Below are 21442 nucleotides of genomic sequence, written 5' to 3'. Positions count from 1 at the left end.
ACTCTCTCCAAGGAAGCTTGCCAGGTGCCTTCATTACATATTTTTAGGAGCCATGCAAAAACGTTTCTCTGTAACCAGGGCTTTAGCTGATTAAGATTCTGTAGCCTTTTAGAAGTGTTAATAGGAGGGGGGTTATTGGTAATCTTCGGATAAAGGGTGGTATACCAAGTAAGTAAGTAAGTAAGTAAGTAAATAAATGTAATATCCATAATAAATAATCTAAAGTTACTTCACAGTGTGTCCTACCTCAGGATTCCTGTGACTGTTTCTCTCTTTGTTACATTATTTATCTTGAGTATTGCTTCCTTACTACCTTATCAAATTGACGTCTTTTAAAACCAAAATATAATTTTCCTCTGGCATTCTGTTAATCTAACAACAATCAGAATGACATCCTAAACTTTTGTTGAAGTGCTTAGGCAGGATTGTAATTATAGAATGCTAAAATAATTTTGGTAATTTAGTGTATCAAGCACTAAACACAAAATATTTCTTACATTATTTCTTATTGTTACAAGCAAAGCATTAAATACAGGAAATCTAAAAATTCTTATTTTTAGCTCCCGGTATCACGAACCACTACACATGCTGACTAGGGCTGCTGGGAGTTGGGAAGACTGCTTTATACCCTACACGAGTGCTTTTTTTCATTAAAAATGTTTAGGGGTACTCTCATTTTGACTCAAGAAAATCACCATTTTATAGTTCAAAGTGGGAAAAATAGATAGAGTACATGGGCAAATGTACAAAGATTCACAAAATGTTTAGGGGTATGCGTACCCCTCCATCCCCCCAGAAAAAAGCACTGCCCTACACACTATACTCTTCCTTACCAGAACTATCACATCCCAGAAAATTCAACTCATATTACCTTGGAAAGAAGAATCCCATTTGAAATTTGCATTCTGAAAGTTTTGCCAGTAAACAACCTGCATTTCTGCTGATTTCCATAATTTTAAAAGAATAAGTATGATATTGAAGATATTGAAGAATTAATATTATTGCAGAAACCAGCAGCATTTGTACAGTGCTTTTAAGTGTTCAAACCATTGCTAATCCGTACAACACACTTGTAAAGTAGACTATGTTCCCAAAATAAATGTTAAAAGACCAAGGCTGAGAATTAGGGTTTAGTGCACATTGCTCGCAGCTCAAGAGATCATGCTTCTTCACCTTTCCCCTCAGATTTAGAATCATACAGCACTACTTCAGTTAAATTTAAATGTAAAAGCTTAACTGAAGATTTTTAAGTTCCTTACTAATAAGCTCGTATCTCATGCCACATTCGTTTTTTAAAAATTGAATTATTTTATTTCAAGTAATAAGGTACAAATCCCTCTGAAGGATTCTCCAGTGAGAACAGTTAAGTTAGTGTCAAAAAACCATTCAAGCCCCTCCTTCCTGCCTCTGGAAAAACAAAAACAAAATAATACAGTAGGATGGCATTACACATAGCAATATAGCTTAGTAGAGCTATACAGCATCAACACATTCCTGCAACCTAGTGTGAGAAGGAGGCGTCTTCAGTTTCATAACTCTTCCACCTGACATATTCAAGACACAAGGATGCATGTGGAGACAAAGTAAACTAACTATGAACCTTTGCTTCAATACATGCTGATATCTTCAAAAGAGGAAGAGAAATCATGCTGATGCTGTACAGAAAATAAGAGGAACCATGCAAGTTTTAGAACAGGAAATATGACAGGGCAGTTATGCAAGTGGGCTACTGCTTCTATTAAGATTGAGGAACCAGTAGAAAGAAAGCCTTCCTGAATCTTTAATAGTTGGCTCTTGAAAATTATAGTGCATAATGCAAAAATCTTGAAGTGAAAATGTATATTATGCAAAGTTGTGACTGACTTTCGGTGTACTATAGTACATTTTAGAGAGCAGAGATAACAGCTAGTGGGAAATATGTCAATGTATTAGTAGTGTTTGTGGGTGGGTAATCAGTAAGTGCTCCCTTTTGGTAACAAAACAACTTATCAAGATATGGCATGCAGTAAAATTAGTTAACTGAATTAATTATGTTCAAATTATAAATATTATTTGAGAAAAAGAAAATTCATACAAACTGGGAATCACTTACAGGATACTGAATAGGAAAGAATATTCTGAACAATTTGGAGATGCATTTGTTACATCAATCTCAGGATTATTTTTTCATCACCTTAAAGGTTCCTTTATTCTTCCTAATTGTTTTTCTAATTTGGTTCTGATTGGGTTACTAGGAGGCGTCTATTTTTCCTTGCCACAACTACTCACCCCGAAGAATGGCTTGGGAAACCCAGCCAGGTGGGTGGGGTATAAATAATAAATTACTATTATTATTATTATTAGTCAGCTAGTAGGTGCAAAGGACTTGGGGACAAAGATAGAGATTTGCCTCAGTTGTACTGAAGTATGATGGAAGTAAGAAAGTTAGAGACTTTTGCTGTTTTTAACTTCTCCAAATTTCAGTGTAAATAACTGAAACTACCTCTTACCCAAGTCGCTATTTATTAATTGAAGTACTTGCATACCACTTTTTATCCAGAAAAAGATCACAAAGAGGTTTACAAAAAAACAATAATACAATAAACTTTAAAAAACTGAAATAAAAACAGTGAGACATCCTACAATACCAAATTATCATAAAACCAACAGAATCAGAAAGCATTAAAATGTAAAGATCCATAGATGAGAACAGATAATCATGTCCACCATAAACCTGAGCAAGTTTTAAATGGTGACAGAAGCTCATCAAGGAGTAGCTGTCTGTGCTAATAGGGGGAAAGTGTTTTATAATTGGGGTGCCAGCACTGAGAAGACCCTATCCTATGTCCCCACACTGTGAATAACATTAACATGAGTGACAAAATGCAGGACCATAGGCACTGTTCTCAAAGCCTCAACAGGTTGGTGCTGGCAGAAGAATTCTCTCAGATACCCAAATCCCAAGTTGTTCAGAGCTTTATACATTATCAAAAGCACTTTTAATTGAGTTAACTGAACTAATAGACTGCCAGAGCACTTGCTAGAGGACCTGGGACAGAGATAGATTTCTTGCTCCCAATATGAATTGGGAAGCATAGCTCAGTGGCAGAGTATATACTACAACTAACCCCAGGTTTAACCCCTGGAACAAAGGTTTTCAACCTTTTTGGGTCCCAGTGGCGTAGCGTGGGGGGGGTGCAGGAGGGGCCCCCGGCTGCACCGGGTGCAACATCTGGGGGGGGGGGGCTCGCACTCGCAGTGCTAAAATCAGTGCTAAAATCCACGGGTTAGGGGGTGCAAATTACTTCCCTTGCCCCGGGTGCTGACAACCCACACTACGCCACTGTTGGGTCCACGGCTCCCTTGACCAACTGCATTCTTTCTGTGGCTCCTCTGCGGGGCCAGAAGCCCAGTTATGTCACCCCTTGCCTGCAGAGCTGGCAGCCTCTCACCCTTTTTCGAACACCCTCCCTTGTGGAGTGTCTCCTCTTCTCTCCCCTCTCCTTGGGAGTCCTCTGGGCAGCCGCAGCTGCCACCCCAGTCTCTGAACTGCCCCCTCCAAAGAGAGGTGCCTCCTCACACTGTCCCACAGGCCTGGGAAGCACCCCCTGACCAGCACCAGAGGCACTATTCACATGGGGAGCTTGTAGCCAGGGCTGCTGCAACAAAGAGCTGTGCAGGCCTTTGGGAGGCAGAAACGTGAGAGGGCATCAAAGGAAGGGAGGGAAGGAAGGAAAGGGACAGAGGTCAGTGTTGCCCGTGGCACCCCGTCCATCATTCAAGGCACCCCAGGGTGCCATGGCACACTGGTTGAAAACCACTGCTCTGGAATATCCATGTACAGCTGATAAAGATTCCTGTCTGAAACCCTGGAAAGCCATTCCTGGTCAGTATAGGTAATACTGAGCCACAATGTCCCAATGGTCTGACATAAATTAAGGCTGCTTTCTATGTTCCTACTTCCTAGTCTGAGCTGAAGTTTAGAGATAAAGGAAGACAAAGCAGGAATCTCTTCTGCTGTTTCTAACGTTCTTCAAACATATTTTTTTAAAGCTGTGACAGGTAGACCACTGAGTAGTTCAGCTCCTTGGGATCTTATTGCATCAATCCTGCTTGACTCTGAACATTTCCTGCTTTGAAGGCCAGGTGGCGATAGTCACCCATGTGGTGGTCTGACACCCAATGAAAATATCTCTTGTGCAAGCAGAAATACTGGTTTTAGCAGAAGTGCTCCCCACATTTAGAATACGTCTGACCAAAAGTCACTAGAGTAATGTTCTTTTAAATGGAAATACCTGAGGAGGTAGGGTCTTCAGAGAAGTCTGGCAGTTCTTCAGGGGGATCACCGTAGAAAGAATTGAATTTGTGGCTTGATACTGCTGCTAGTACTGCACCCTGAATAAACAAAAAGCTAAAGTCACAAAGTGGACTATCAGTAATGTTCCCCCCAATACTATAGACCCTAAAGCCATCGTTTTAAGGCCAAAAGGGATTCTAAATTTAGCACTAGCAAAAATAGTTGCTTGCTTGTAACGTGTATTCAAATGGTCACCCATGAATTCAACACACCTTTGCAGAGCAAACTCTGTGGATATTTTAATAGCCATTCTAGGATGAATCAATTGAATCAGAAAGTGGTTTAAAGTTTTTTACTTCTGTGAAGTGTTTATGACTGAAACAAAGGGTTGTGCAATACCAGAGTAACCATTAAGCTTTATTCTCCGTAGCACAATTCCAAGTACAGTGGTACCTCAGGTTAAGTACTTAATTCGTTCTGAAGGTCCGTTCTTAACCTGAAACTGTTCTTAACTTGAAGCACCACTTTAGCTAATGGGGCCTCCTGCTGCTGCTGCACCGCCGGAGCACGGTTTCTGTTCTCATCCTGAAGCAAAGTTCTTAACCTGAAGCGTATGTAACCTGAGGTACCACTGTAGTAATATGTTCTTCAGCTGACTGAAGACCTGAACTCGGGCACAAGTGGCCTATATAGCCAGGCCCTCTGATTGGCTGATTCGAAAACTAGGAGATGGTGGGTTATCCCACCCTCCTTTGCAACTGGTGGGGGAACTCTCCAGCAGCTGGCCACACAATGGAGAGGCCTTTGGTTCCGTGGCATTGAGGGCCTGCAGCAACAGGCTGCAACTGCTGCACACTCAGAGACTGCGTAAATGGCCTATTACTGCTTCGCTCTGCTGAAATGCAAGTTAGTGACGTCAGCTTGCAAATACTGCATGTACTTGGGTAATGTGGATATCATTGTTGCTGATTCTTTTATTCCAATTTAAATAATTCAAATTATGAGGCTATCCACATTCTTTTCATGGAGATTCCCCCCAACAATCACCCCCCCCAATATCATTAAGGCCAACTAGAATAGTATTCTGAGAGTGATTTTCAGCTAAGTCATATTCAGAGTAACATATAAGTCTGGCATGGATATGACTAACATTGGCAATAACCCTGAATGTTATTTTGGTATATTTTAATATACGTAGTTTGCTTGTTTTCTTTACCTTTAACTTCCTTCTTGCATTGAATTTCCTCAGCTGTTCCACAGTTTCTGGAAGGTGAATCTTGTATGCATAGCGATCACGTTCCTACAAATAAAATATTGGAAACAATGAATTAATATCATTTAGAACTGTTTTCAGTAAGAGTAAGCTATTAACTCAAACACATGTTCAAAACAAACAAAAATCCCCTGAAAAATGTATGTTTGTAAGTTTCAATCTGAGCCAGGACAGTTCTCAGGAATCTCTTTTTTTAAAAAAAAGATATTTATCTCTCACAAAGTGTATTGAGATAGCTCATAATCATTTAGAAAAATATTTAATAACGACCATTAGACAACACACACACACACACACACACACACACACACACACAACACCAAGCAGCCATAAACAGAAAAACACAAGCTCAGAGTAGCAACTTAGAGGACCCTAAATGCCCCTGAAATAAAATGGTTCTTCACTGCTGCAATAAAGTTAGGAACAAGAATGTGAAATTACAGATAAACAGAAGAGAATAATTAAGGTTGGTATTGTAGATTTTTGACAAATATTGGAACATTACAAAATACCCCCTTAGAATCCATCCCTGGGTGCCTTTTGACAGTTTGCGACAAACCTTCTCTGTGGCAAGACCACAATTACAGATTCCCTTATGAAAAAAGGTTAGTCGCATCCCTGATGGTTTTTAGGCAGGAAGTAAACCCTTTTTATTTTGTGTGTTTTTCTACAGTGTTTAGAACATTGACATTTTAATTTTTTCTATTCTTTTAGCTTCAAATATTAAATGTGCTCAAATATTTTTATAATGTTTTGTTTAATTATATTATTATTATGCCATCTAAGGGCTTGGTATCAGTTCAAACGAGTTAGCAACAGTTTTACCAAGATTTATAAATGTTGACAGATTTGGAGAGCTGCTGTTCTTTTACATCATTTATACGGCTTACCTTCAGCCAAGGATGGTTGAGTGCCTCGTAAACAGTTATTCTTTCAGCTGGATCCAGCATAAGCATACGTCGTACCAAATCTTTGGCACTTTCAGAGATATGACTCCATTGCCTTGGATTCATCTAGGTCAAAAACAGTAAGTTATGCTAAGGCACATAACAGGGGTCTTTACAACAAGAGTTCCAGAAGCATGCTGTAGATTGTTAAAAAGCTGGAAATGTCAATCCAAGTTAAAACATTTGTGCAGATTACTGCACAACTACTTTTGTAAGAACTGAAACAGTTCACCAAGTAATCTACCAGATCAAGTCAATTGAATTCTCCAGTATTTAAAAATGCTGAACACTTTGAAACAGTGTAATTGCAAAATACTTCTCTATTTATTTCTGAATAACCGAACTTAGACCTCAGCAGCACGGGCCTAACTTAACACTATGAACATTGCATATAAAGAAACTCTCTCAAGGGCATTAAAAAAAGTAATAAAAGACAATTCAGGTGGTGGTGATTTAGGGTATAAGATATTTAACAAATCACCCACCCACCCATGTTGCTTTCTCTCCTTCATGAACTCCAACAGTATGTTTTTATGAATTTGAAACTTCATGCACTGAAAACAGTAACAGCACTTGGTATGCAAAAGTGAGGGGCAGGGAAAAGGTTAAGTATCCCCCCAGAAAAGAAAAGAGCAACTAGGGTTTCATTACTCATATCTGCATGCAATATTTAGCTAGTTTCTAATAAATAATAATAATAATAATGTATGTATGTATGCATGCATGTGTTCAATACAAATAAGATGTACATATTACATAATTCAGCTTTTTCCCCAATGGAATCTGTTACCTAAGTTCAGGTTTCTGATTTCTGTGTGTGCATGTTTGAAGTGTACACATACACCGCCAATGAAATATAACATACATACTCAATATTCCTGCAAACTAAGACCAATTAACTAAAGATGGTTTAATTCCCTCCAAAGTAAAGAAAATTTCAGCAAGCCACAGATGGAAAACACCCAACTTTGTGCAGCTTTTATTATATTAAAAATGGTTCAGAATCACTTTATAGAAAGTGTTTTGTTGCTCTTCTTTAAAAAAAGCAGAGACTCCCCAGCTGATGAACTATAAACTAAAACCTAGTATTTGGCTTTGAAAACAGGTACTAGGAGTTTTCAAATGTCAGTTTTGAATGAAACTGTAAACTTGAAACTAGACTTTATTGTTAAACCACTGTGATTTGGAAACTATGTGGTTTCTAGCTCCTCAATGTTTTCTACAAAAGAGGAACTGAGTAGTAAGGAAACACAGGACAGCTTACCCACAGAATGATTTTAATATGCTTTAATTTATGTGATTTAATGGCACAAACTTTATGTAAAAAGTGTTGTCATTGTTACCAAATGATATATGATTGCAACTCCAAAAATACAAACCAATTAATAAAATCAGAAAGGAGGAACAGTACTGTAAGAAGGCTCAATACTTGCAATGACCTTTTTAAAAAGTGAACACATTAAGAGGATTTATTTGAGCTCTCTAAAAATTATGGCACATTAACCTGGCTAACAACACTTCCAGTGCCATGGGGAAGGGAAGCACTACTGTGGACTTCAGTGCTTACCTGCAGGATCAGGGGAAATAATGCAACAACAAATGACTAGGGATGAAGATTGTACAGGTCAGGGGTCTGCAAACTCACTTGCCGTGCTTTTTGTGGGAAGTATCCATGATGAGTGTGACAGGTCCTTTCATAGTGAATGCCCATGACACGTCCCAGCCCCCTTCCTGAACTTGGAGCTGGGAGAGGGGAGCTGCCCCTCTAGTTGTTCTGTACTTCCTCAGTGCTCAGAGTACAATTGTTCAGGAGACTGCTGATCTGATTCATTCTTATGTGGACAAACTCCAGGCTTTTTTTGATATTTTAATGCATCAAAATACATTTTACAAAAATGCAGACTTCCTTTTCCTTGAGAAAAGCAATTACTATAACGTACCTTGTATTTTCCTTTGATAATGCCTTCAAATAATCTTTCCTTTGTTCCATAAAAAGGCAAACAACCACTGAGCAGAATAAAAAGGATCACTCCACATCCCCACACATCTACAGGCTTTCCATATGGCTCTCTTTTTACTACTTCTGGGGCCATAAAATGAGGCGTTCCTACCCGTCCTGAAGGAAAATACAAAAACGACTTTAGTTTTTGAAGATGGAGCTATGATCTGAGCAGCTTCTACTTGGAAAAAGACATGGCGGCCTGTAACAGTTCTACCAGTGCAGTAACAGCCCACGACACTAGAAGCTTGGCTGATCTCAGTCGCCTGGGGCCAAGTAAATGCACCTCTTTTGTCTCTCCTCCTCCTTGCTTTGTCTCCACTGAATGTTACATGCCATGAACATAGGCATCCTGGCTTTAATTGAAACAGAATAGCAAATGGGCAACTTTTAAGGAGGGGCCTCAAACGCAGGCCTAGAAGGTTCCCCCCCCTCCAAATTATACATGATTCATGGCAAGGCTAATAAGTAGCTCAAGGATTGTTTATTTAAAAGGTGTTAAGACAGTCAACTGGGGGAGGTGGGAAGGTGATGAATAATAATAAAAAATTCTCAGGAAGGGAACATTCTCACCAAGAATCCTCTTTCATTTTGACTGTCATAAAAAAACCCCTTCACATACAACTATGAAAAGTGAAAGTGTTTTTAGGTAGTTCGTGCCTGAAATGTTAATTAGCCATTTTGAGCTCCATAGCACCTCTTTTGAAACACTTGCATTTCTTACCTCCAGCAACAAGTCCCGATTCCCCTAATTGAATAGCAACACCAAAACCACCAAGTTTCACAGGTGCGGAATTTTCCTTTGAGGCAAGTAGCACACAGTGCGGCTGAAATGACAAAAACCCCTCTGATATTTAATTTAAAAACACAAATTTTTGTATAAACAAAACATGACAACAGAAAATAGGCTTATGTCTTTACTACAATCACAAGCACCATATAAATGGCAAAGTATTCTTGGTGTGGGACTTCAACAGAGTTAGCTAGGCTTTAGGTATTCACAAAAATACAACACACATTTGGTAATGGTATTAAGGCTAGAAAGAATGTCAGTTGACATTAATGGATGCATCAGCTGAATAGAACCATTGTTTTGGCACGTGATATCGGGGCAGCTGAAAGCGGGAATTTGTTGAGAAAGTAATTTTGTTATTCTTGTAAATTTCTGTTCTACCACCAAGGAGAGAAGCACCCAAAACCTGTTAGATTTCAATGCAGGGATGGCAAGCCTCCTTCTGATGTCATATGTGATGTCATGTTTAAGGTAGGGAGACATACATTGAATTGGCTACACAACTGAGCACCTTCTGGCGAACTCAATCCTGCAGCCTATCCCTGTAGAAAGCAGGGCTGAAGTTAGCTGATGAGCAGTAAGTTCAACCCTACTGAATTGGCTGTCTGCCTGAATTCCCTGTAGGGAACTCAATTGCAAAGCTGGTCTCTGTAGATAGAAGCTTGTCACTTTGCTGGCAAATCCCATCATGATGCAGTTTGCAAGTGCCTGACAATCAGGTGGTTGCTGGGTGCTTGGGACATGTTGCACAAGCAACTTTGACAACCCACCTGTCAACTGCCTAGTATCAGGTGGTTTCTCGCCCACCTGTTAAAGATGGCCTATGGGGCCAAGGAATAATAACGATCTGGCCCATTGAGTCAAAAAGGTTTCCCACTCCTGTTCTAATCCCTCACAAGAGTTTCACTGAGTTTGTTATTCAACTTAACCGGATTATTCTTCCACTAGTCTGGTTTAGTTTTCTGTGTAGCACAAGCTCAACCAATGAGGAATATGTTCAGGAGGATAAGGAAGATTCTGTGTAAATCATCAACCTAACCTAAGTTTTCCAGAGGTATCCGGCTACTTCATTATTGACATAAATACGACCGTGCACAACAAGGGATTGGTTACTTTGTTAGGTTTCCCTACACTGATGGCATGGTGCATTTATAAAAATAGGTTTAGATGACAAATGGGACAGCACATTTATGCAATGTAGGGACACACTGGTCACAAGAAATGCTGCATGTAAACATATTTCAGGTAACATCTTATCACATTTTCTTAATGCCAAGAACCTCAAAAAAAAAAAAAAACACAGAATAAAGTTAAAACACAGATTTTTATTTTCATTTGTTTGTGGTGGAGGACTTGTGTGTTTTTGTGATCAACATAACACACTCAACCAACAGAAGCATTATTTCCCTAAACTTATCTGATTTTATTCCTAATGAAAATTTCTTGTTAGTTCACCAGAGCAAATCCAAATTTCAATACAATAAAAGGTAATTAGCCTATTGCCTATTTTTGTAGAGAAGTCTTTAACTGAACTTTAGGAGCAAAAATAGAAATTTCTGTGTCAACTTGCATACCACACTTCTGCAACCTGCAGCTAGTGCAAAAGGCATTGGCTCCACTGCTTACTGGGACCTCTTGAAGATACCATCTCATCAGGAGGCCTGTTCCAAACAATGTAGGAATCAGGCCTTTAGTGTGGTGGCACCTATTCTTTGGGACTCCTTCCTATTACATATCAAAGAGGCACTGTCCCTATTATCTGGTGCAAAAACAGAATTTACTAAAACAAGCAACACACTTGTTTTGAGCTGGAAAACTCCTGCAAAATTCTATTTGCATGAATTCTTCTGTACCTTCTTTAAAATAAATAAATAAATAAATAAATAAATAAATAAATAAATAAATAGCTCTTATAATATGTCTAATTCCTTACTGTTAAATTACCTTTTCACAACAAGTTCTCATTTTGAGTATGTTTGATTCAGTAGTACCCCTTACTGTTTTACACCTAGCAAACGTTGACAAAACCAGTGCATATTTTGTCCATCCACTCCTGTGACAATACTCCTCTGTCAATCACATCTAACCTATCCGCGGCAAAATTCACCACACACAAACAGTGATCTCATTTATCTCAGCTGCCCGTCCTTAGGTTGCCAAAATAGCACGATCATGCACAAAGAGGAGGTATCAGCAGACTTTGGGGAACTACAAGTTTTGCAGAGGCACGAAAAATATTTAGGGGAGGGAAGTTGCATTCTGAGGTGGACATACCATTACCGATTTGACATTTTATTTAGACATTATAACAACAATCAGAGGAATAGCTTAAATGGAAGATTGAAGTATGAAATTTGACAGCATTACTTAGTGCCTGGAAAAGGATTGTAGGCAATATTTCTTTCACCGAAAAAGTAATTGTCTCTCAGTAATCATTAAAACATTGGAAGTAGGTCCAGGAAAACACACTACCCAACCACCCTGTAAAGTATCCCCTTCTGCTGCCTTAACTCTGATTAAGCTTTGCCGCATCAGCAAGCTAAAATCATGGTTAGAGCTAACTGGGATTTCTTTTTAAATGTGCTTTTGTTCTCAGCTATGGCAGCTCTCTTATTAGGATGTGTTTCTGAGTTCCCCTGTATTTAGTGCTCATATTTTGTCCTCCACCATATCCCAATGTGTGTTTATATATACCTGCCATTCCCGCGGTGCATCTTCATGCATCAGAGATTACTATTACACATAGAAGCTCATCACCATCCCCCAATCCTCCTACAGATATCTGGAGGAAAGCACGAAAGACTAAAATAGCTGATGAAGCTGATTCTTACCAGTTTAAAACAACCCTAGTCACAACTTTCTAATAAGACAGACTTCCTTTCCTTCCTTCCTTCCTTAAACACAAGTTCTGAAAGCAGAATTCAGTAGAAAAGACTCCGTCACTAACCCAAAAGTGAGTATTTCCTTTTATTATAGTTCAATTTTTCTCATACGTTAAGTGTAGAAAAATAGTTTTATATTTTTAGTGCAACTTTCTTGACAGATGAGAAAGCACTTTTCTCAAGAACATATTCTACTTTTCTTTCACATTTTTTTCTTTCCATTTAAAAAGGCAGAGAAATGTTAAGACTGCCACCTGGGTAACATTCACAAGCAACTTTATCAAAGTAGTAGCATATATTTGAAACAACAGGCAGTTTAGGATTTGCTGCCGAGGAAGTGTGAATACAGCACAACCTCATTCATGGCTATTGAGGAGTGAACCCCTCTGAGCTTAATGCTGATTGCTTCCATTAAGAGAGAGAGAGAGTGAACACGAACACACACACACAGTATAAATATATAAAATGTGTTATTAAAACACACTAGTAAAATTACAAATCTAAATCTTTCAAGGTTCATGTTTTCACTTTCAACAATGAAATCATACTCTAAACTACAAACACAAAGTAGAATTTGATTTCCCATTTTGAATCTACCCTTAAATAATCTGAATCTGTTTTTATAGTGACAAAGTCATTTTGGAATGTCACTTTATTATGGGCTCAGGTATCAACATGCAAATATTTTTGCAGGAATTCTCAATCAAGTTAATGCATGGGGAAATTCTCATAGCCACAGATCAAGCATATTGCCAGAAATCATCTATCAGCTTCCTAACAAGATCTTTGTTCCATTTCTAACATGTCTTTGCCTAAACCAGGTGTGGCACCCATGGCTCTCCAGATACTGTCGGGCTCCCATCAGCCTCAGCCACCACAGACAGTGGGGAATTCCAAATAATTATATTTGGTATGTAAACAAGATCTGCTTCTTACATTCCTAAGATACTACTTTGCTAATATCAAGGCACAATTTGTATTTTTGATTGTTTTTGAAACCACAGTTTGTTTGTTTTTAATGTGCCAAAGGAGACTTTACGTACTATTTGTTTATCACCAATTGTTATCAATGCAATTATCTAAGCACTGGGGATACTGGATGGATATCAGATTTTATAGGAAGCCTACTTTTCATTCTTTTCTTACTTTAAGAAAGGAGGAAAAATAAAAGGAGTAAAATGTTTTCATAAAGCAGCTATAATTGCAAACTTGTTCATAAATAGTTTCTGGGCGAAGACCCTATTTTGCTGATTTTATGCATGACTAAAATAAGGCTTATGACAGAAAAGCTTCTGAGTTTGTTTGAAAAGTTAATCAAGTTAATTCCACACTGTACATGGTGCACTGTCTTCCATTTTATTCCAGGCAAAGTGTAAGTGAAGATTTACTAAGAATTTTGACTTCCATACTGTATGTACAAGAAAACCCCAGCGAAGAACATGAATTTTTCACTTGCTGAAAATGAAACTGGAAAAAACTCCACAGAAATGCCTGTTACTTACTGTGATACGGAAGAGAAATCACTGTCTTTAACTCTACTATTTTCATATTCGGTCATTTTTGTAATTGGATTGGTTGGCAATATTACTGCCCTGTATGTTTTTCTGGGAATTCCTTGCAAGAAGAACTCTATCCATGTTTATTTGCTTAATGTTGCCATCGCAGACCTCCTACTGATCTTTTGTCTCCCTTTCCGAATATACTATCACATAGCCGAGAACAAGTGGCTGTTGAGCTTGATTTTTTGCAAGATTATAGGAAACTTATTTTATATGAACATGTACATCAGCATCGTACTACTAGGGCTTATTAGTTGGGACCGTTATGTAAAAATTAACAAATCTATACAACGCCCTAGAGTGTTAACAGCAAGGCGAAGCGTATATTTGTGTTGTACGCTGTGGACAGTTGCAATAATGGGATTTATACTGATGGTTGTTCAGTCTACCAGGAAGGAAGATAAACATTCATCAAAATGTTTCCATTACAGAGAAAAGCGAAATGCAAAAGTGGAAGCAGGTGTTAATTATATTCTTGTTATAATATTTTGGATTGTTTTCATTCTACTGATTCTGTCGTATGTAAAAATTGCAAACAATCTTCTGAAAATTTCCAAGAAGAGAACAAGTTTTCCTAATACTAGAACATATGTTGCCATTGCAAGGAAATCTTTCATAGTACTTATCATTTTCACATTATGCTTTGTTCCTTATCATATATTCAGATTAATTTATATCACTTCACAACTACAAAAAACCTCTTGTTACTGGCAACAGATCATTCACAAATACAATGAGATTACACTAGTCTTCTCATCATTTAACAGCTGCTTAGATCCAGTTATGTATTTCTTAATGTCCAGAAGTGTCCGGAAAACTGTACTTCAACTAATTTGTAAGCGACTCCATGTGGATTCAAGTGTGAATGAGAGTACTTCAGAGACAAAACAAGGACATTCTTTTCAAGATAATTCAGAAATCCCAAGTCACCATTCCAGAATGCATCTTAATAAGATTAACAATTAACATATATTTCTGTTCAGAAGTAACTTCCATTTGAGTTCAGTGAGTGAATAGGATTGCAGCTTAAAGGTAACAAATCCTGTCAACACAGATAACATTTTTGCATGTTCTTAGTTTTAGTTACTCTCATGCAGAACTTCCTTAAGAATTCGCTTTGGTAACAATATATATAATTTTGTAATAGCTAAGACTTTTAAATTTAAGAGTAAGATTTCTGAGATGAAAAAGTAGTAATAGCTGTGGATGCAGTAGACTTTTGAAAGGGTGTGCTTGTACAGTATATTAGAAACAGAAAGTAATCTCCCCACAAGACTCTTGTGTGTGTAATGATGTTTGCTAGCATTAATTCTCAATAACATTTCATAACTGTACTGCATACTGTAGACTTACATTAATTAAAACTATTTGTGTCAATGGATTCCAAACTATTGTATCTATATACCGTACACATGCAGACAAGTATCTCGAATATTACAAAACAAGTTTAGTGTGATCACTCATTTCTTTTCATTTTAACATAAAACATAAAAAATAAAAATTACCATATAAAGCAGGAAGAAAAAATGATAAGAATCTAGCAGAGTAAATATGCTTAGAATTACACTGCACATGTAACTAAGGGCTACAAAAGTCAGAAAATGTACAATAATTTTTTAACTATGAATCCTTAACAATGAAATTGAAACAGAGTGGGTAAAAATTCTATATTGCACTTTCCCAATTATGGCTACTAACCTGTTGCTGACACTACTGAATTAGAAATGACTGGAAAGCACTCTGTATTGCCAAGTGTGGATGCCAAGCAGGCGATGGCTGAGGATCCTTTCACAGCCATGTTTAAAAGAGGCAGTGGCATGTGCAGGTTGCCATGCAAGAATGAAAAGGCTGCATGTGCTGAAACTCCAGCACTGTCAGACTTTGCATTTTGATCACCTTAAAGAAGTAATATTCTCTAACGAAATATGCAGACATCCCACACTTAATATTTGTCTTCTAGCTGGTTATTCCTACATTACACATACCTTGCATATAGTAGAACCCTAAAACACATCTCTGTGTTTTGATAATATTAAGATAAAATGAGAAAAATGGTAGTGCCTTTTGAGTGGGTTTGGGCATTCTAAGCCCCTGCAAGTGGTTAAAATCTCATTATGGGGTTCCTGAATAGAAAAGAGTCAGATACTGTATCTGGTTCCTCTGATCTCAACTGAATAACACTATCAGCAGCTGACTGCTTGATTCTGCATTTGTTTTTGTAAGCAGCAGTCTAAGTTAGCAACTTACAATTAAATCTTACTGTGGAAAACACCGAAGAAATTTTTTTTACAGATTACAGAAACCATTTACAGGCAGCACCATACAACATTTTCATTTTCATTTTATGTGTAGCAAAACACTGCTAAACATAGAAGATTTTCATCAGATACTCTCCAATGCGGTTCAAGAAAAGCAAGCTCAAAACTCCCTTCAGTGCAAGGAGTTAGTTGAAGAGTTCTTTGAATTTTGGCCACAGATTTAATCAAGCTATTTTGACTCACATGTTGTTAACCTAACCCGTATCACACAGCAACTATTTTTGTTTAGTGGTTAGAAGCACCCTGTGACTTTTGCACCTTCCTCAACACATTAAAAAAAGATTGTTGTGCTTAGTATTGTAGAAAACATGGAAAGAGAAAATAACATTTATTCTAAAGAAGATTGCAAAATACATGTAGATAAGAATTATTGCTTAATTTTCCATCTCCAAAATCCTACCCAGACATTTAAAAGTCTAGCTATTACAAAATCATATAAGTGGTTACCAAAGTCAAATCTTAAGGAAGATCTACATGACACTAACTAAAACTAAACTAACAAATACCAGTTAATAGTGACCAAATCTAATTCCTAAGCATCATAAAAGTTTCCGTACATTATTTTTTGGGACGCGGGTGGCGCTGTGGGTTAAACCACAGAGCCTAGGGCTTGCCAATCAGAAGGTCGGCGGTTTGAATCCCCACGACGGGGTGAGCTCCTGTTGCTCAGTTCCTATAGGAACATCATCACTGGCACCAGAGATGGTAGAAAGGCAGTTCAGAAATATCATTAGAAAGATAAAACAAATAATGAATAATATTTAGGGACCAAACCACTCAAATGTGGGCACAGCACCCATGCATGGGCCCAGGTTGCATGTGATGCTAAACCATGGTTTAGGACTACATGCATGTGCTGGATGGAGCTTTGAGCAAACCTTCAGGCTCACATGCCCCCCACTTGCACACCTGCCCTCTCCTGAATGGCCAGGAACTTGGAGAGCATTTAGTTTCACTATCCACTAATCCTAGCTCTCTGTTGCCAAAGGTTTAAAACAAGCGGGCAAGTTAAAAAGCCAGCTTCAAAAAAACACGACTTGTACTGAAACAGACTAGAGTTTGTTTTAAATCATGCTCTCTGGTTCAAATAAGCCAAGATTTGTGCAAAATTATCCAAACACTGCATAACTCCTTGTCCCAGTCAAGTTGGAGGAGAAGAGGGAGGAGTGTGAGAACTGGAAGCTTACATGGGTTCGTTCTAGCTCATACATGTGGTATTAAAGCATGGTTTTAGCATTACTTGCAAACAAGCCCATTGAGTCTTACAGCACTAATAGAGCTCTGTTTTCATCATTCCCTACCACAATAGTACTCACATTTGTAGGTGCACGGGAGCATTGCAGAGCCTTGGAGACCTATGCATACCTTCCACATTTTCACTAAGCCCTCTCTCTTTGTGCCATGCAAGTTACTCAACTGGATCAAGCCCTATGTTTTATGAAACATTAATAATACATATCATCAAGGGTCTACAGAGCCCAACTGGACTCCCCTGTGCATTGAACCTGCACTCAACTGGAACAATAAATAGCAGATGCTATGGAAACAAATGAATTTAATACATAGCCTGTGGAACACATGCATTTATTGTAGCCTTATGTTCTAGCTTCTATTTTAAAGAATGTGGCTGTGGAGATAAATACAGCAGCAACGTATTTTAAAGAATCATAAATTCAAGGCCAAAAAATGTAAAGAGAAAAGAAATGTGTGGTGTGTGCGTGTGGATGCATAAACGATTTGCTAATATTACAATTTTCAGCATTTTGGTAGTTGTACCAATGATTCTGGAAGTCCCAGTTGCTAACAGGTGCTTTACCTTCCAAGAATGGGTTAAACTACATGGCAACAAAGAAAAAGGCAGATAATATAAATGCCACACTTTACTGTTAACACAGTAAAGGGTAAATATTTTTGTGATGTTAATATGACTTACCTTCACATCTCTGTGAATTATGTTATTATCATGACAATAGCGTAGTGCTTCCAGTATCTGTCTCATGTAATGACTGCAAAATCAAAATATAAATAAAATTATTATAGCTTTACAAATATAGCATAGGAATTGTGCTCAGGTTGTTTTTGAGACCATTTTAAGGTCCAAGGCTGCAATCTTATATACACTTTGCTAGGAATAAGCTCTGTTGGATACAGTAAGTGTTACATTTGAGTAAACCTAGGATTTCACCATTAGTCCCTAGAAAGAGCAGACCACCTCCCTCTCTCAGCCAAATGGATTATCAATTGACAAGGAGATGGAGAGAAAAAAGGTATTGCCAGGTGTCATCCTGCAACCAACCACAGATATGATTTATAGACTTCTGCTGCCCTCCTGGACTTATGGATTAGTGCACAAAATATCTAAATCCAGTGGTTCATTTACTAGTTTCCCTCCATAGCAGCCCTTTGTGCATGCAGTATCTACTATTGCTAGATTGGATCAAGCACTAGCATATGATGTATGCAACATGTACATATTAGCTGCATTTGGACTTCACATTAAGCTATGGTTTAGTGAGACACCTGCTTCCAGGCTCACACCTTATTTTTTAACTATCAAAGCTAATATACTTCTTCTCCATAACACTGTCCTGTTCTTTATTAAAATCAACTCAACTAGTGGTCATCACTACATCTTATGGAAATTAATTCCCTGTTAATTATGCACCACATGAGAAAACTTTTCTCTGTCATGAACGTAACATATGTATGAGAATATATATATATATATGAGAGATTAATCCTAGGGTTTTAAGGGAGGAATAATATTTGTTTATTCTGACTAGATTACCCACAATTTAATAACTCTTTATTTTGCCCCCTCTTAGTTGCTTTGTCTAAACTATGTAAAGCAGTTTTGGACACAGAGCAGTCAAAATTACAGTGTTCAAATGAGAGTTCATTGCACTGGAAATCTTGAACTGAACATGGAATAGAAATGTTTTAAATGAAGAAACAAAATGTTTATCTTTTAGGAATTCCTAACATTGAATTTGCCGTTTGTCTGCTCCAATTCGAAAATTTCCAATGAGCGCTCTACCAATCACCTCAAAATTGTTTCTTAAATAAACTGTAAGCTCCTTGAGGCAGAGAACTGTATTATGTTCTTTTGCAAAGTATCATACACAGTGATGATGCTATGCTGCTGATCATAATCTTAATCTTCTAACTCTCCTAGTTTTGACTGTTGGATTTATCTTTTAAATGCTAATCTGCTGAAGTCTTATTACATTGGATTGTATAAATTTTAATTGATAATGTATCATTTTGATTTTTTGGTGAACTACTTTGGGAGGCTGTATGTGTGAAAGGTGGCATATAAATGTTTAATAATATTTCCCCTAGGGACTAGTACTCGCCTATGCAATCCCACATGTTCATTCTGAAGCAACAATGGTATTTAAATTCATCACTATGTTATTTTCCCCATGCAGCAATTTACATTGCCCAGTGGATGGCACTCTTCTACTTTGTACTAAACTAATGCCAAAATAAGTGTTACTACATACAGAATGGTGTGAAAAATCTGGATTTTTAAAGATTTGCAGATTAACATATACTTCCTTGGTGAAAAGCTACCTTTTATGAAACTACCTTTTATTCAAAACAGAGCTGAAAAAGGAATAGTGAATAAAAGACCCAAAATTTATTCCATGTGTAAGAATACATCCTAGTTTTCAGTTTGCTTATTATTTACTAAACTTGTACACCTTTCACCCTACAAGGGTTTAAAGACTGTTTAAATCAAAATAAAAACAAATTAAAAGCAATCCAGTTAAAGCCAATAACAGCTTCAACTGATGAATGTGGACCCCATCTGACTATATGGGTGGTATGCCCAGAACAATTACTTAGTAGTGCTGCAGCAGCTGGTGGAACCAAGCAATTTCAGTGCAACGTCTACGTTTGCTTCACACAGCATCATAAAACAGATATTGCTTGATTCCTGAAATAATTTACATGCAGGTAAGCAATACAAGGTGGAATAACTCTTCAAAGCAAACTTTGGTGGTATGCATTTTCCCATTTTCAGGGAAGAACTTACATTCATATCAGAGGCTCATTGTATGTGCCTGCCTCCAACATGGACAGGACCTTATCTGTAGTGGTCCCATGTTTCTGGAATGCATTACCAACTACACTTCAGCATACACCATTCCTTCAGGTATTTGGGAAAGCACAAAAAAACCAACTTGCTTTTGTTGGATTTTTCTTGAGTTGCTTTTATTCTCCTGTTTACAATCTTGTTGAATGCTTTCTTTTGCATTTTAGTATTTGGACTGGAAGTTCACCGTCTTATTTGCTCACTTCTATTAACAGTTTTAATGTTAGATTTGTAGCATACTATACTTTAATTGTAAGCCACCTTGAGAGGGTTTTGCCCTTAAAGAGAATATATTAATATATGGATTGTATTGGTGCTATATTAAAAATAACTAAAATCCTCTTACACTTAATTATTCCTTAGTTAACTACACATCAAGCTTACACCATAATGCCAGTTTTAAAACAACAAGCTCCTCAAGAAGACTCCTACTCTGACCAACCTGAAAAATAACGTCCATGCTTTTGGTTTGCCTTGCTTCACTAGGCAGGTAGAACAGAAAAGCACCAGATCAAAAACATCGATTATATTCTCCTCAAACCTGTTCTAAAAATCTTCCACAAAATCTACAATCACAAGAAAACTCTATTTCTCCTAAGATCACTGCACCCCATTTTGTCCATTCATTTTATTCACTCCTCCCCCCATCAAACTCATTGCCACCCTTTGCTATACTATCAAAGGCACCCAAACCATTTTTCAGACACACTAGATGTCATCCTTGAGTATATTAAACTACCCTTTCCCTGCCTCTCCCTTCTATCGCCATAAACTCTGTGCCCTTGAAAGCTCTCTGCAACATTTTATGATCTATCATCTATTAATCTTTACTCATATACTTTTTGGCTTGAAAATATTCCCAATGTCAGACACCCTCAACTCTTGAAATGCTAGATAATTAAACTTCATAAAGGGTAAATAATTCTGGGAAACATAGCCACTGAAGTTGAAAAGCTTCCATCTATAACCTACAAATGTGTAAAAAGAGTGAGAGAAAAAACTCCTCAGACATTTTGTGTTGCTTTGTAAAGCACACACACACACACACACACACACATGCACACACAGAGGTAGTTTAGAAATTTGGAATATGAAGTTAGTGGGATTTCATTCAGTTGGCTCAACCAGAAAAGTTAAGCAATACAACTTATTCATTCAATACATAAGTTATAGAATTCTCTGCCTCACATGTAATGCTAAAACCATGGTTTAGTGTTATAAGGATGTGCTGCTGTGAGACTAAGGCTTATGCACTCTCTCCTTCCCTCTGCTCCTCATTGTGATGGTGCCAGG

The 21442-nt window shown here is 37.7% G+C and overlaps 2 protein-coding genes across 8 annotated transcripts in view; one reads left to right on the top strand and one right to left on the bottom strand.

Moving 5' to 3' along the window:
* CASK (calcium/calmodulin dependent serine protein kinase) overlaps positions 1-21442 on the bottom strand; it is a 123508-nt gene that overhangs the window by 50851 nt on the left and 51215 nt on the right. For all 7 annotated transcript variants that reach the window (XM_082219822.1, XM_082219824.1, XM_082219820.1 and 4 more), the window contains 6 exons: positions 17981-18053; positions 9220-9322; positions 8437-8612; positions 6440-6562; positions 5493-5576; positions 4275-4374 (listed from right to left, as the gene is read on the bottom strand). In XM_082219822.1, the coding sequence (XP_082075948.1) occupies positions 4275-4374; positions 5493-5576; positions 6440-6562; positions 8437-8612; positions 9220-9322; positions 17981-18053 (659 nt within the window). The remainder of the gene's footprint in view (positions 1-4274; positions 4375-5492; positions 5577-6439; positions 6563-8436; positions 8613-9219; positions 9323-17980; positions 18054-21442) is intronic.
* Positions 11978-15110, top strand: LOC309530777 (putative G-protein coupled receptor 34). Its single transcript, XM_082219899.1, has 3 exons — positions 11978-12241; positions 12992-13080; positions 13536-15110. Exon 3 carries the CDS (start codon positions 13583-13585, stop codon positions 14693-14695), a length of 1113 nt encoding a protein of 370 aa, XP_082076025.1. The 5' UTR covers positions 11978-12241; positions 12992-13080; positions 13536-13582; the 3' UTR covers positions 14696-15110.

This window comes from Podarcis vaucheri (genome assembly GCF_965113315.1).
Source record: "Podarcis vaucheri genome assembly, chromosome: 4".
Lineage (NCBI taxonomy): Eukaryota > Metazoa > Chordata > Lepidosauria > Squamata > Lacertidae > Podarcis > Podarcis vaucheri.
Note: the sequence above shows the minus strand (reverse complement) of the source record. Positions and strands in the feature narration are given on the sequence as shown.